At 43.2% G+C, this 14803-nt stretch overlaps 1 protein-coding gene across 2 annotated transcripts in view; it reads right to left on the bottom strand.

Annotated features, from left to right (window-relative positions):
• TMX4 (thioredoxin related transmembrane protein 4) overlaps positions 1–14803 on the bottom strand; it is a 57015-nt gene that overhangs the window by 37311 nt on the left and 4901 nt on the right. For both annotated transcript variants that reach the window (XM_048842546.2, XM_048842547.2), the window contains exon 2: positions 746–861. In XM_048842546.2, coding sequence (XP_048698503.2) covers positions 746–861 — 116 coding nt within the window. The remainder of the gene's footprint in view (positions 1–745; positions 862–14803) is intronic.

The following is a 14803-nucleotide window of genomic DNA, read 5'->3' as shown; positions in this document are numbered from 1 at the left end:
GGATAGAATTGTAAAAATATTGCATTTATCTGCACGTACATAAAAAACTAACAAAGCTTTTTTTTTTGTTTCAAAATGTTACATATCTGTGTCAGACTCATTCAAAAAACACACCGAAACCAAGAAATAGCCTATTTGAAAGTATAATTTATAGAACAAGTTTATAAAAGCTTTTTTCTATTCATACTTCATTTAAAAGAAACAAATTAAACTGGTCCTTTAAAAGTACTTAAAAGCATTACTATAGCTAGATAATACAATAAAGCAATAAAGCAGCCAGCTAATAGAGAGAGTTTATAAAAATTTCCATTTAGCTTGAGCAGACTTCAAGATTGTTTCCCCAACTAGAATAATCCATGGTTTTCAATCTCCTTGTTCCCCCAACCATTACTACCAGGCAGTGGAAATATCTCAGTCAACTAAGAGCCTTCCATGGCAGAAGTAGATCAACACTGTAGGTAGACACTTTTATGGGATGTCCGCTGCAGACGGCACTACAGCAGAGGACCCACACTGATCCTTCATTTGGAAGATAGAAACACTATGCTGTTAAATTCAAAAATGCAAGTAGCACAAAGAAATGGAAGGAAATTACATTTCTTTTGATTAAATAAGCTCATTTTTCTGAGTTGGCCAATTTTTCAGTTGCCCCAGTAAAATGGAATATTTTCCCAGGATCTAAGAGTTACACAGGTTCTAGTGTTCCTTTTAAATACCTATATATAGTGCTCATTTCACAGCTTACCTGGTTCTTGAGTGACATCCACTTTTCCTACCGTGGTATCTAGATGTTCACTTTCTTTTGCAAAATTCTCCCATGCTGCTTCAATCTGTTGGCAGGCTGGACACCAAGGGGCATAGCTAAGAACAGAGAAGAATGTATTAGTTTAATATACACACACAAATTGTTTTTTAAATCAAGATTTCAAGAAAATGCACATCTGATACAATGGAAATATAAAAGTACTAGCCACAGATAAGTAGACACTTTTTCTAATTTTCTCTTAAAACTACTGGATTAGGAAAAAAAAATCATGAAATCCCAACCAGTTTTCTATAAATCCATAGGGATTTTTTTAAGTTGTTTAAACAATTCACAAGTTCGAAAAGATCAGCTTTTCCAAATCCTTCACAATGCAGCACAAATAACTCCATTTACACACAAAACTGATTTTCATGGAAGCTGTAAAAAGTTACTGAAGCGAGGTGTATCTTCAAAAATTATGTCCCAAAGACAACATTCTACATCACCTTCATACACCTCAGGCCCTCCTCTAAATTACATTGACTCTAATTTGTTAAAAGAACAGGAGTACTTGTGGCACCTTAGAGACTAAAATTTATTAGAGTATAAGCTTTCGTGGGCTACAGCCCACTTCATCGGATGCATAGAATGGAATATAGTATATATATGGAATAGTATATATGTAGATATATATATACACATACAGAAAAGGTGGAAGTTGACATACAAACTGTAAGAGGCTAATTAGTTAAGATGAGCTATTATCAGTGGGAGAAAAGAAAAAAAAACTTGAGTGGTAATAATCAAGATGGCCCATTTAGACAGTTGACAAGAAGGTGTGAGGATACTTAACTTAGGTCATGTCTACACTGCGAAAGTACTCCGATTTTACAGAAGTCAATTTTTGGGAACAGATTTTATAAAGTTGAGTGCACGCATCCACACTAAGCACATTAATTCAGCGGTATGTGTCCACAGTACCCTGGCAAGTGTCGACATTCCGAGCGGTGCACTGTGGGTAGTTATCCCACAGTTCCCGCAGTCCCCGCTGCCCACTGGAATTCTGGACTGAGCTCCCAATGCCTGATGGGGTCAAACATTTGTTGCGGGTGGTTATGGGTAAATGTTGTCAGTCAACCCTCCCTCCCTCCGTGAAAGCAACAGCAGACAACTATTTCGTGTCCTTTTCCCTGGATTGCCCAAGCAGACGCCACAGCGCAGCAAGCATGGAGCCCGTTCAGCTCACCGCAGCAGTTATGACCATTGTAAACACCTCGTGCATTATTGTGCAGTTTATGCAGAACTAGCACCTGAAAACCAGGCAACGAGGCGATGGCAGTGTGGTGATGAGGACATGAACACAGATTTCTCTAAAACTGCGATCCCCAGCAATTTGGAGATCATGGTGTTACTGGGGCAGGCTCATGCCGTGGAACACCGATTCTGGCCCGGGAAACAAGCACAGACTGGTGGGACTGCATAGTGTTGCAGGTTTGAGATGATTCCCAGTGGCTCCGAAACTTTTGCATGTGTAAGGGCACTTTCATGGAACTTTGTGACTTGCTTTCCCCTGCCCTGAAGCGCAGGAAGACCAAGATGAGAGCAGCCCTCACAGTTCACAAGCGAGTGGCAATACCCCTGTGGAATCTTGCAACGCCAGACAGCTACAGGTCAGTCGGTAATCAATTTGGAGTAGGCAAATCTATTGTGGGGGTTGCTGTGATGCAAGTAGCCCACGCAATCATTGAGCTGCTGCTATCAAAGGTAGTGACTCTGGGAAACGTGCAGGTCATAGTGGATGGCTTTGCTGCAATGGGATTCCCTAACTGTGGTGGGGCGAAAGACGGAACACATATCCCTATCTTGAGACCGGACCACCAGGGCAGCCAGTATATAAACCGCAAGGGGTACTTTTCAATGGTGCTGCAAGCACTGGTGGATCACAAGGGACGTTTCACCAACATCAACGTGGGATGGCTGGGAAAGGTTCATGACGCTCGGATCTTCAGGATCTCTGGTCTGTTTAAACGGCTGCAGGAAGAGATTTACTTCCCAGACCAGAAAATAACTGTTGGGGAAGTTGAAATGCCTGAAGTTATCCTTGGGGACCCAGCCTACCCCTTAATGCCGTGGCTCATGAAGCCGTACACAGGCACCCTGGACAGTAGTAAAAGCTGTTCAACTATAGGCTGAGCAAGTGCAGAATGGTGGTAGAGAGTGCATTTGGACGTTTAAAGGGTCGCTGGCGCAGTTTACTAACTCGCTCAGACCTCAGCAAAACCAATATTCTCATTGTTATTGCTGCTTGCAGTGTGCTCCACAATCTCTGAGAGAGTAAGGGGGAAGACGTTTATGGCAGGGTGGGAGGTTCATGCAAATCGCTTGGCCACTGAATACGCACAGCCAGACACCAGGGCGGTTAGAAAAGCACAGCAGGAAGCGCTGCGCATCAGAGAAGCTTTGAAAACCAGTTTCATGACTGGCCAGGGTACTGTGTTATCCTTCTGTTTGTTTCTCCTTGATGAAAACCCGCCCCCTTCGTTGACGCTAAATTCCCTGTAAGCCACGCGCCCGCCCCGCTTTGATCACAGCTTGCTTGCAAAGGAAATAAAGTCACTGTCATTTAAAAAACATGTATTCTTTATTAATTGATTATAAAAATAGGGAGACAACTCACAAGGTAGCCTGGGTGGGGTGTGGGAGGAGGGAAGGAAAAGGCCGCTTTAAAACTTCTTGAATGGCAGCCTTCTGTTGCTTGGGCTGCCCACTGGGGTGGAGTGGTTGGGTGCCTGCAGCGCCTGCCCCGCGTTCTTGGGCATCTGGGTGAGGAGGCAATGGAACTTGGGGAGGAGGGAGGGCGGGCGGTTAAACAGGGGCTGCAGCGGCAGTCTGTGATCCTGCTGCCATTTATGAACCTCCACCAGACGCCAGAACACGTCCATTTGATCCTGCAGTAGCCCCAGTGTTGCCTCATGCCTCCTCTGATCTTCCTGCCGCCACGTCTCCTCACATTCATCAGCCGCTTTCCTGTACTCTGCTATTGTGTCCCTCCACACATTCTGCTGAGCTCTGTCAGTGCTGGACGACTGCATGAGCTCAGAGAACATGTCACCGCGCGTGCGTTTTTTTCGCCGCCTTATCTGAGATAACCTTTGGGACGGAGGAGGGAGGCTTGAAACATTTGCAGCTGCTGGAGGAAAAAAAGGGAGTGAAGTATTTTAAAAGATACATTTTACAGAACAATGGCTATACTCTTTCACGGTGAACAACACTATTCACATTACATAGCCCATGTGATTTTGGTACAAGGTCGCATTTTGTATCTTATATTGAGTGCCTGCAGCTTTGGTGTTAGAGATCACACACGCAGTGCCGGGCAACAGAATTCGGCTTGCAGGTGGCCATGGTAAGCCATAGAGTTTTGGCTTCTGCAGCCTTTATAACAGCAGCACCCTCCTCTCCCATACCAAGCAAAGCACACTGAGTTGGCCATTTAGTGCTGCAGTTTTCCTGTTAACGTGCAGCAGAAGAAACCAAACTAGCCCTCCCACTCCAATTCTCTGGGACGATTGCTTTACCGCTCCTCCCACTGCGTGGCTGGTATCAGGGAAGATCCCTGCTAGCCAAACGCAAACAGCTCAGCGCAATGCCCCCCACCACTGCTTGGCTAACTGCACGGAGAATTTCTTTTCAGCCACAGGCAAACAGCCCAGTAGGGAGGGCCATCTCTGAATGTCCCCTTAATTAAATTCCCCTATTTCAACCAGGTTACCATGAACGATATCACTCTCCCAAGGATAACACAGAGAGAGAAAGAACGGATGTTGCTTGAATGCCAGCAAACACTGGGACCATACGCTGCCAGGCTTTGTCATGCAAATGATACCACATTACTTGCTACTAGCATGGCATGGTAAAGTGTCCTACCATGGAGAACAGAATAAGGCTTCTCTCCCCAGAAACCTTCCGCAAAGTCTTTTAGAGTACCTCCAGAAGAGCTTCATGGAGATGTCCCTGAAGGATATCCGCTCCATCCCCAGACACGTTAACAGACTTTTCCAGTAGCTGTACGGGCCATGAATGCATCCCAAGTCCTCAAGGCTACTTAATCATTAAAAAACGCTTGCTTTTATAACACGTATTATATTTTAAAAGGTACACTCACCAGAGGTCCCTTCTCTGGCTTCGTTAGGTTGGGAGGGTATTTCAGTCAAGGCGATAAAAAGACCCTGGCTGTTGGGGAGAACGGTGTGCTGTGTGCTCTCCTCAAGCTCGTCCTCCTCATCGGGACGCACTGGGCTTTGTTGCAAGGATAGGTTCCTGGGTTAGTGTTTTTGTTGTGTGGTTGCTGGAGAGTATTTGCTTCAGGTTGGGGGGCTGCCTGGGACTGGTCTGTCCTCGCTTAGAAATTTGTCTTATAGCTGCTTCAATGCCACTAATATCACAACTTGAGAGAATTTGATGGTATTTTAGAAATTGAAAGGGAAATTGTGATTGGAAATAAATTGTATTGCTTGTGATAATTAGAAATGGAAGCCTTAGCTTGAAAGCTAACCTAGTGGAATTATCAAGTAATGACATATGTATTAGACCATTTAAAAATACAAGAATATCACATATCCCGAGAGGGAACAAACATTTACAGATAATATTGTAGAAATGCATTTCCCAACAGAAAAGCAACAGATTTTTGTACTGAACTTTCTAAGTCACATTCCCCAAGAGAAAGCACTTCTGACAAATAAAGCAGACAATATTGACAGGAAAAAAGCCATAAAATAACTCTGTGCTCTTTGAAGAAAAGAATAAAACACTTAAGGTACATTCAGAAATCAGAGAGTAGTTAGAAAATACAAAAGACAAGAAGAAAAACTATTTAATGAGAAAGCAGAAGGTGAGAGAGAAAGCCGCTGCAGACAGCTGATGTGAGAAGAAAGAAAGAAAGAAAGAAAGAAAGAAAGAAAGAAAGAAAGAAAGAAAGAAAGAAAGAAAGAAATCGATCCACAGGCCTACATCCAAGTGAGCAAAACTGGGATTTAAGAATACTCCTAAAGCATTCCATTTTCAGAATAGCAAGAGAATTAAGTTTGTGCTATCCTTTTAGAATTCAAAGCTCCCTGTTTGCAGAGAGTTGAAAATGTAAAGTTTAAGAATTATGGGAAAGAAAAAAAATAAATGAGAAATGTTAAACTAAAGCAGAAGTATTTTATATTGATGTGAGAATAAAACGTAAGCAAAACCATCTCTTATACTACAACCAGATTTATAGGAAAGGCCAAATGGGACTGTGTCACTGTAGGCTACATTAAATTGAAAACAATATTAAAAAGCTGGGCACAACTTTTAAAGTAATGTATGGAATAAAGGAGAGCTCTTTTATTGAGAGGTGGGTTTTGGGCAAGAACATGAAGTCTCCACTCCAACCACAAAGAAGAAAATATAAAATAAAACAGGCAACATAGAAATATTTAGATGAAAAAAATGGAAGAGGAAGATGAACTTAACACTGATTTCTGGAGTAGACTTATACAAGACTGTGTATATTACATAACAATATACCCTGCCCAAGATCTGCAAGTGGGATTGAGAACAATGGGAATTTCATTTACAACCAGATGACCCTTGTTCGCACATCAAGCTACATCTATTATACACATACCACTCAATACAATGCATAAACCCTGTAATATAAGCAATCCCACAGCCTTCTTTCTCATAGATGTCCAACATCCTATGTCACCTCATCTCTCATGTAGACCCTCATCCCATCAGGGATCTACATGGACAAACCCTCATTGTAGTAAATGGGGTTCCAGGAAGGCATAAATTGCCATTGACTCCTGTCATAAATATAAAGGGAAGGGTAAACCCCTTTAAAATCCCTCCTGGCCAGAGGAAAAATCCTCTCACCTGCAAAGGGTTAAGAAGCTAAAGGTAACCTCGCTGGCACCTGACCAAAATGACCAATGAGGAGACAAGGTACTTTCAAAAGCTGGGAGGAGGGAGAGAAACAAAGGGTCTCTGTCTGTCGGTACGCTGCTTTTGCCGGGGATAGAACAGGAATGGAGTCTTAGAACTTTTAGTAAGTAATCTAGCTAGGTATGTGTTAGATTATGATTTCTTTAAATGGCTGAGAAAAGAACTGTGCTGAATAGAATGACTATTTCTCTGTGTGTGTCTTTTTTGTAACTTAAGGTTTTGCCTAGAGGGATTCTCTATGTTTTGAATCTAATTACCCTGTAAGGTATCTACCATCCTGATTTTACAGAGGTGATTCCTTTACTTCTATTTACTTCTATTTCTATTAAAAGTCTTCTTGTAAGAAAACTGAATGCTTTTTCATTGTTCTCAGATCCAAGGGTTTGCGTCTGTGGTCACCTATGCAAATTGGTGAGGATTTTTACCAAACCTTTCCCAGGAAGTGGGGTGCAAGGGTTGGGAGGATTTTGGGGAGTAAGACATGTCCAAACTACGTTTCCCAGTAAACCCAGTTACAGTTTGGTGGTGGCAGTGGATATTCCAAGGACAAAGGATAAAATTAATCTGTACCTTGGGGAAGTTTTAACCTAAGCTGGTAAAAGTAAGCTTAGGAGGTGTTCATGCAGGTCCCCACATCTGTACCCTAGAGTTCAGAGTGGGGGAGGAAACTTGACAACTCCAATGAGGGGCTACCTACATAACTTGCATGGGTTGATAGTAAACAAAGAAATAACATGCCATGACTGAAGTGGCAGCATGCTTTAACTGTTTCTTGTTTACAAACTTTATTATGTTGAGATGGTGCACAGTGTGCTCTTGTATAGTAGTAAGTAATATATGTAGAATTGTAAAAAGAGAAAGTGCTTTTTACAGGCTATAGGTGCCTTTAACACTAAAAACAAATTGCACAATATGACAGACCCAGCAGCCAAGCTTTCCTATGTATCAAAAATAATCAGAAGAGATTGAAAAAAACATCTTTCTTAGACACCATTCCTTAGCTACTCCTCCCTCCTACTCCCCAAACCTGAGAAAAGAGATTGGTTTTTCAGCATGCCCTGGAAGTCTATCATGGAATATTTCAGACAAGGACTTCACGCAATCGGCTGAGCCAGCAGTCCTCCCATCCTTTTAAAAGAAGGGGAATATAGCTGGAACCTTGCCATTCACCTCAGTTATGCTATTTTTTTTATAGATATAAATGTGCTGATCTATCAAATGCTTTTAGGCGTAGCGTGGCTGTGTTCATGGTAAGTACTTACATTTATTTTATCCCCCATTGCAGATGAGGACAGAATTATTAAAGAGAAGATTATTACTACATTCCACAGTCTACTGTGCACCCGTCACAAGCGTTATGAATGTGACGCTACCAAACATGTTAAGAACAATGGCAAGGGATCCTGAGTGAGGACCAGGCTTCGGAGAAGCCTCTGTCCCCACTGCTGCTGCTAACATAGACCTGCTAACACAAGTACACACGATGGCAGTCTTTCCCCTTCAGTGGGCTATAGGATTGCATATCCATATGTAGGCACTTCCACCAGGAGTTCCAAGAACAGTGAGAAAGAGCTTGAATAGCTGAAATTTTTTGGCGCTATTCAAAATTTTGAGACACTGCAACCCGCCTTTAACTTTCACTTCATATTTTTATGCACCTTAAGTTGACTGGTTTTGAGTCATCTTTTCACAAGCGACTCCCAGACACAGCCTTACAGACCTTAAACTACTACAGTCCAGTAGTGATCAGATGTCACAAGAATGCAGTGAAATTAAAGAATGTACAGAAAAAACGACGTAAGTCCCAAAATAGTTAAGAACTAAACTGGATGGGAAGTGGAGGAAAGGAGTACTAAGATTGTGTGTGCAGAATGGAGGTGAACGATGGAATGGAGAAGGACAAAAAACTATTTTTATTTTCTCCTATTTCCCGCTGTTTACACCTCTTCCTCTTTAAAAATGACAATGGTTTTAAATAAAAATTACAGAAAAGATGAGGCTCAGGGAAAGCAAAAACTGAGCTCTTGAAAGAATTTAGGTTTTAGTAAGTTACATAACAGTGGGATGGGTAATAGATTAATAAAGAAACTAAAGCCAGCCTATGCCCCTACAACCTAATAATTGTACATATTGATAGGAGTTTTATAAACCCAGCTGCACTACAAATGTGTTACCTGAGAAGATAATCACAAGATTTCCAATATTTACAAGATCAAAGAAGTTTTGTTGTTGTTGGTTTGGGGGGGGGGGGGCGGTTAAACCAAAATGTCACCATCTGGTCACAAAATTGGATTCCCAGATAATGAAGTTTTTCATGCCTCCCAGTTATAAAAGTAAAGCTACAAAAGCCATTTGAAGAAATATGACAGATAACTGGTTTCCTGTGAGTCTATTAAGTTATAGGTAACCTCAAAATAACAGATTATTTTTTTCCATTGATGCTAAAATAGAAAATAGTCAAAATATTTTACAAATGCAGTAGACAACATTTTTCAGATCTGTGCAACAAATGAGAGCGCCAACCAGGAGAGGAAAAAAACCTCCATGAAATGCTTCACACTAGAATTGTAGCTCAAAACTCCTTAAATAGAATCTGCTCCTTTAGAACAGGTCAGTGTCACACTGACATCCATAGCTTGTTAATAGGGCCAAAAACACACATCCTAACACCATCACAAACAGATATGGTTGAAGTATATTTATTTATATTTTTTAAAACTGCCTACGAAGTTCATTGATGCAAGAGTATAGAATTGTTTTAGCTACTGAACAAATACACATTTACCATCTTGTTATAAAGGCAATGTTTCAAAATCTTATCTACAATACGCTGTTTGAAACAGAAAGGTGAAATCACTGAGGTCAAAGTTTCAAGTTTGGATGCCAAGTCACCTGAGACTATATGGACAGCTCTTCCCTATGGCCTGGTCTACACTGGGGTGGGGAACGATCTAAGTAATGCAACTTCAGCTACGTGAATAACATAGCTGAAATCAATGTACTTAGATCTACTTACCGCGCCGGTGTCTTCACTGCAGTAGGTCGACTGCTTACGCTCCCCCGTCAACTCCGCCTATACTTCTCACTCCGGTGGAGTACCGGAGTTGATGGGAGAGCGCTTAGCGGTCAGTTTATTGCGTCTTTGCTAGACGTGATAAATCGACCCCTGCTGGATCGATCGCTCCGGAGGCAAGTGTAGACATGCTCCTATCATGCCTTTGAGAAGAGTGCCAGAGCCAGGACAGCAGCAGGGAGAGAAAGCCAACTGATAAAGGGACATATCAGACAACCATGATTGTTGATTTTATTGTATCATCAAATTATTGTATTTTGCTGTTGAGCACATGGGGAATAAGATGGATTTTCACAGAACACAGGAATCGGCAACACTGGGCACCCCAGAATATAAAAGTAATTTCCTAGAGGCCAGCAAAACCACACCCAAAGCACACAAATCCTCCTGTGTTTTTGCCCTTACTAAAAATAAAATTATAAATTGTTTTTATTTATACTGCAGTAGCACCCAAAAGCCAAAGCAAGATTTGAGACCCAGTTGGGTTAAGCACTGTTCAGACACAGTAAGACCATCCACATGAATCTTAACAGCTTCAACCCTACTGTCTCTGCAGCCACTCTCAGTACAGCAGCTCCCAGCTGATACTGAGGTTATTTGTAGGGGTGGAAAAGGCCACTAGTGAAAACGAATCCTTAGACTGCTCTTCTCTGCCTCACATCCAAGCACATACCCAAAGAGAAACACACTGTAGATGGGACCAAATATGGCAACAAAACTAGCTTCAAAACAGTGAGTTAAACTTTATTAAAGCCATACTATTCGTTGTGCTAAATTTTACAGGTGGACAAATGGCCCAGGAAGCAGGGGAGGCAGAAGAATCTAATCTGAACAGTGATCCTATCAACAGTGGCAGTTGGGATTAGGACAGATATTTAACACACGTACGTTTTACTGTACAGTTCATCTTCCATTGCACCTATTGAGGCTCTGGGGATGGGCAGGCTCAAGCCAACCTACATCTAAAGCACCACCCTTCACCCCCCTCTCCCCCCCCACAGCCTAAGGGGAGGAGCCACCACACACACGCAAAAAAATGGAAAAACAGGGGCACAGGTTCAAAAGCAGGGATCCAGATAGGGACACTGAGCAGAGAACCCCGGACAGCGCCCACTGCTCCTTGAAGGCATCCAGGGAGCCAGTGAACGTGGCCCAGAGGAACTCTGCCTGGAGGTGTTACTTGAGGGAAGATCAGAAATAGACCCTGCACCTGCAGAGCCCTCAGCCCCCATCCAATTTCCTCCTACTGGTATGATGGATGACCACCATGGCCAGCACTAGGTGGTTGACGAGGAGGTCTCACAACCTTGCGGGGCCACAGATAGGGTGTGCATAAATCAGGAGGTGTGGGAAAAGTGCAGCCAAAACTTAAGGAGGTGGTTTTGGAGGAGCTGGAAGAGGAGCTGCAACCCGGCACACCTGATGTAAATGTACGCCAGTGTCTCCCTCTGACCACAGAACGGACAAGTGTGTGAACGACACCAAGGTGTGAACGACACCAAGTACACGCCCATGGTTACGGCTCCATGAAGGAGCCGCCAACTAACATCCCCGGTGGGCCATAGGACTAGGGTGGAATACAGACTGGCCCACTGGGGTTCCTCATCCCACTTGGGTGGTGAAAGATCCCGCCATTTGGTGTCCGGGAGGGACATGAGGGTGAGGAGCATAAGCATGTACAGCTGTTTCTTGGGCATGATTCGGTGACAGCCTGGCTGCAAGTCTCGCAGCCAGCTTCAGTGGTGTGTGAGGCAGGAGGCGCTGAGGGGGCTCACAGGGCAGAGGCCCGATGGTGAGGTCCCCTGAATCTTCCACTGCAGTGACTCCCTGCTATACTCACTCATCCAGCTCAGTGGCAAGGCTGAGGAGGCAGAATGTCCTTCCCGTCTGTCCTATCAAAATTGATGCGCCTTTTTACAGAACCAGGGGAACAGCCTTTTTTTTTTTTTTTTTTTAGTTCAAATCCAAATCCGACAGGGCAGCCTAGGATCATATGCAAAAGATTTTCTCAGAGGAAGGGGAAGGAATACTCATCATCTGTGGCCTATTACAACCAGTAGAGTACCCTCATTTTGCCTATAATTCGTCAGTCTTTCAAGGCCCAGACTGACAGAGAGCCTCAAATATTTAGAAATGTATATTTAATATAATGATCTATTCTGGTTCTCCCCCTTTCAAGTGCTCCAGGCAAGAATATTTCACCTTGTTTTTAAAACTTAATGGTTTCAAAGGGAAAAAATCTCTATATTTACTTTCTCAGAGACTGCACTTAACAGTGGGCTGTCTGAAGCTTTATCCACTGAACAGCTGTGGATTGAAACCTGCAAGACTCACGCGCTTCAAAGCCCAGAAGCAACTGTGTGAGTATATTTCTTCTACATTGGGTCCTGGCAACAGTGTGCATCACGTAAGGAAGTTGCTGCCTTTATGAGATGTAATTAAATATAACGTGATGTAACACAAACAAAAAAAGATTCAGGAGTACAAAGAAGGCAAGCAGAAGTCCAGCAACAGAGTGGGGGCTATCCAGTTTATTGCACTGAATGCGGCTTGTATGATTACCTGCCTTGTGGGCAGCTGGTCTATGTGTGCATTCGGTGCAAGGAGCTCATGGCCCTCAGACACAAAGTACAGATTCTTTACACTAGAGTGGCTGATCTGGATGAGCTAAGGGAGATAGAGAGCAGGTCTACACTGGAAGAGTTTACATCCGATGTAGATGTGCCGCTGTAGTGCGCATCGTGAAGACGCTCTATGCCGCTCTCGTGTCGGCATAATTACTCCACCACCGTGAGAGGCAGAAGCTATGCTGGCAGGAGAGTGTCTCTCACCGACACAGCACCGCTGTGGACAGCACTTAGGTCACTGTAATTTGCGCTGCTCGGGGGGGGGGGGGATATGTCTTTTTCACACCCTGAGATCAACTTAAGCGGTAGCATAGACCTGCCCAGAGATACATAAAAGAGACTTTCTGAGACAAGGAACACATGAAACCCCAAATCCATACTAGAGGAAGGTGAAGATAGAAAGCCAGGCCCTGTTGATCAGGAAGATAAATAAAGGCTTTTATGCTGTTATGAGAGCGAAATCATGGCCCATCAGATATCAATGGAAAAATTTTCATTGACTTCAATGGAGTCAGGATTTCACCTCAGAGATCTTATTATGCACAGGAACCTACCACTGTTTTCCACCAGCCCCAAATACTTTCCTGTCCAGCATCTCCCCCTTCATATCCTAGCTTCCTTCCATCATTTTCTGCACCCTCTCCATTCCCCTAATACGTTTTCCTCTGATTAGCCTCATGCTACAGTTCCTCTTTACATGAGCCTATAGTCTATTCTTTCAGTGAACTCCACTCAGGGTATGTGTGTAAGACTTATTGTTTATTAACATGTCTGTAACAAAGTGTGGCATCATTTACAGTGAGGAAACCACATCTTAAACCTTTGAATATATTCCAAAACAGAGAGAGATAAAAAGAATTGATAATCATGCTCTTAAAAACATTTCCTCCACTTTATAGCCAAATATGGTAAAATAATCCAGCATTTAACTTAAGCAGGAAATTGGTGACTAACGTAGCTAATATACCCACAGCAGCTACTATTGGCACGGTTTTCTTCATTTGTTTCCTTCCTCGTCTTTGCATTGCAAAAGCATTGCAAAGAGTACCACTTGGGTTAGGTTTCTTGACATGCACAACAGCACTAGCCTGGCATTCAAGGAGTTTCAGACTGATGAAACAGGGTTTTTTTAACCTCCTTAATCCATGCATTGTGAAGGGAGATGTATATTGCAAATACATAGTACACAAACCAAACATCGGGAATGCAGGTAGTGTTATCACTGCTCTTCAGGAGTTATCTTAGGACCATTCAAATCTTGTTTTTACAACAGCTTCCTCAACACTCTGTGTTGGTTAATCCAGGACAGGCTGCGTTCTCCAAGGAAATAAAAGATAAGTAGACTCACCAAGATTCTGCAGGAACAGAGACCTGATTTCTATGAGAAGGTGAGAAGAGAGTCACCTTTCACAAAACTCAGTAAGTCTCGAGTGCATTTAATCTGACCAGTCAACAAAGATTCAGGAATTAACCTCTGTAATCCACTAACTCCATATCACAAAGGAGTAGAATTTAAAATTGATATATTGATGCTTTTTGTTATAAGCAGAAAAGAAATATGTGAGTTCCATCAATCTGTCCACTATAGCTGCAGAAGGCCCAGAGGGTATGCCTACACTGCAACTGAACAACCAGGGCTGGCCCATGCCAGCTGACTCCGACTTGCAGGGCCTGGGCTAAGGGGCTGTTTCACTGTGGTGTAGACATGGCTCAGGCTCAAGTCCAATCTCTGGGACCCTCCCACCTCATAGGGTCCTAGAGCCTGAGCTCTAGCCCAAGACTCTAGAACGCAATTGGACAACCCCTTAGTCCAAGCTCGGGCCAGACATGGGTTTTTAATTGCACTGTAGACATACCCTAATTATGCTCAAACCCTCAACAGTAAACACTATCTCTAAATTCTATTGCTGTATAGACCGTTAGCACAATGGCTTACACAGTAGACTTGCCTACACTTTACATGGAGGACAAATAAGTGGTACTCGATATCTACAAACAGCATCCCCAAAGTAATAGGTATTCTTTTGCCCACAGGAGGTGAAGCCCTTGTCTGGGCAGCACTTATGCCAGGCCAAAGCCCTTCCTCCTCTTCTGTTAGTTCTTTGACCATTACTCAGTAGCGTACACCATTAGTTCAACTGGGGCCTAGTCCAAAACAAATGCCCCACTGGGGCAGAGTTCGTGGCCAACGAACAGGTAAACCAGGCACTATCAGGCCGTTCAATCCACCACTAGACCTGGAATAGTGTTCAAGGCCTGGGCAGTTGTCAACAGTCACACTTGCACATAAATGTGTGAACTCAGGGACAACCTTCTGGCTCCCAAGTCATTCCTCCCACAAGTACAGGAGACAGCGGTTCAAGTTGCCACAGACAACGT

Source organism: Caretta caretta, chromosome 3, assembly GCF_965140235.1.
Source record: "Caretta caretta isolate rCarCar2 chromosome 3, rCarCar1.hap1, whole genome shotgun sequence".
Lineage (NCBI taxonomy): Eukaryota > Metazoa > Chordata > Testudines > Cheloniidae > Caretta > Caretta caretta.
This window is presented reverse-complemented; position numbering and strand designations above follow the sequence as displayed.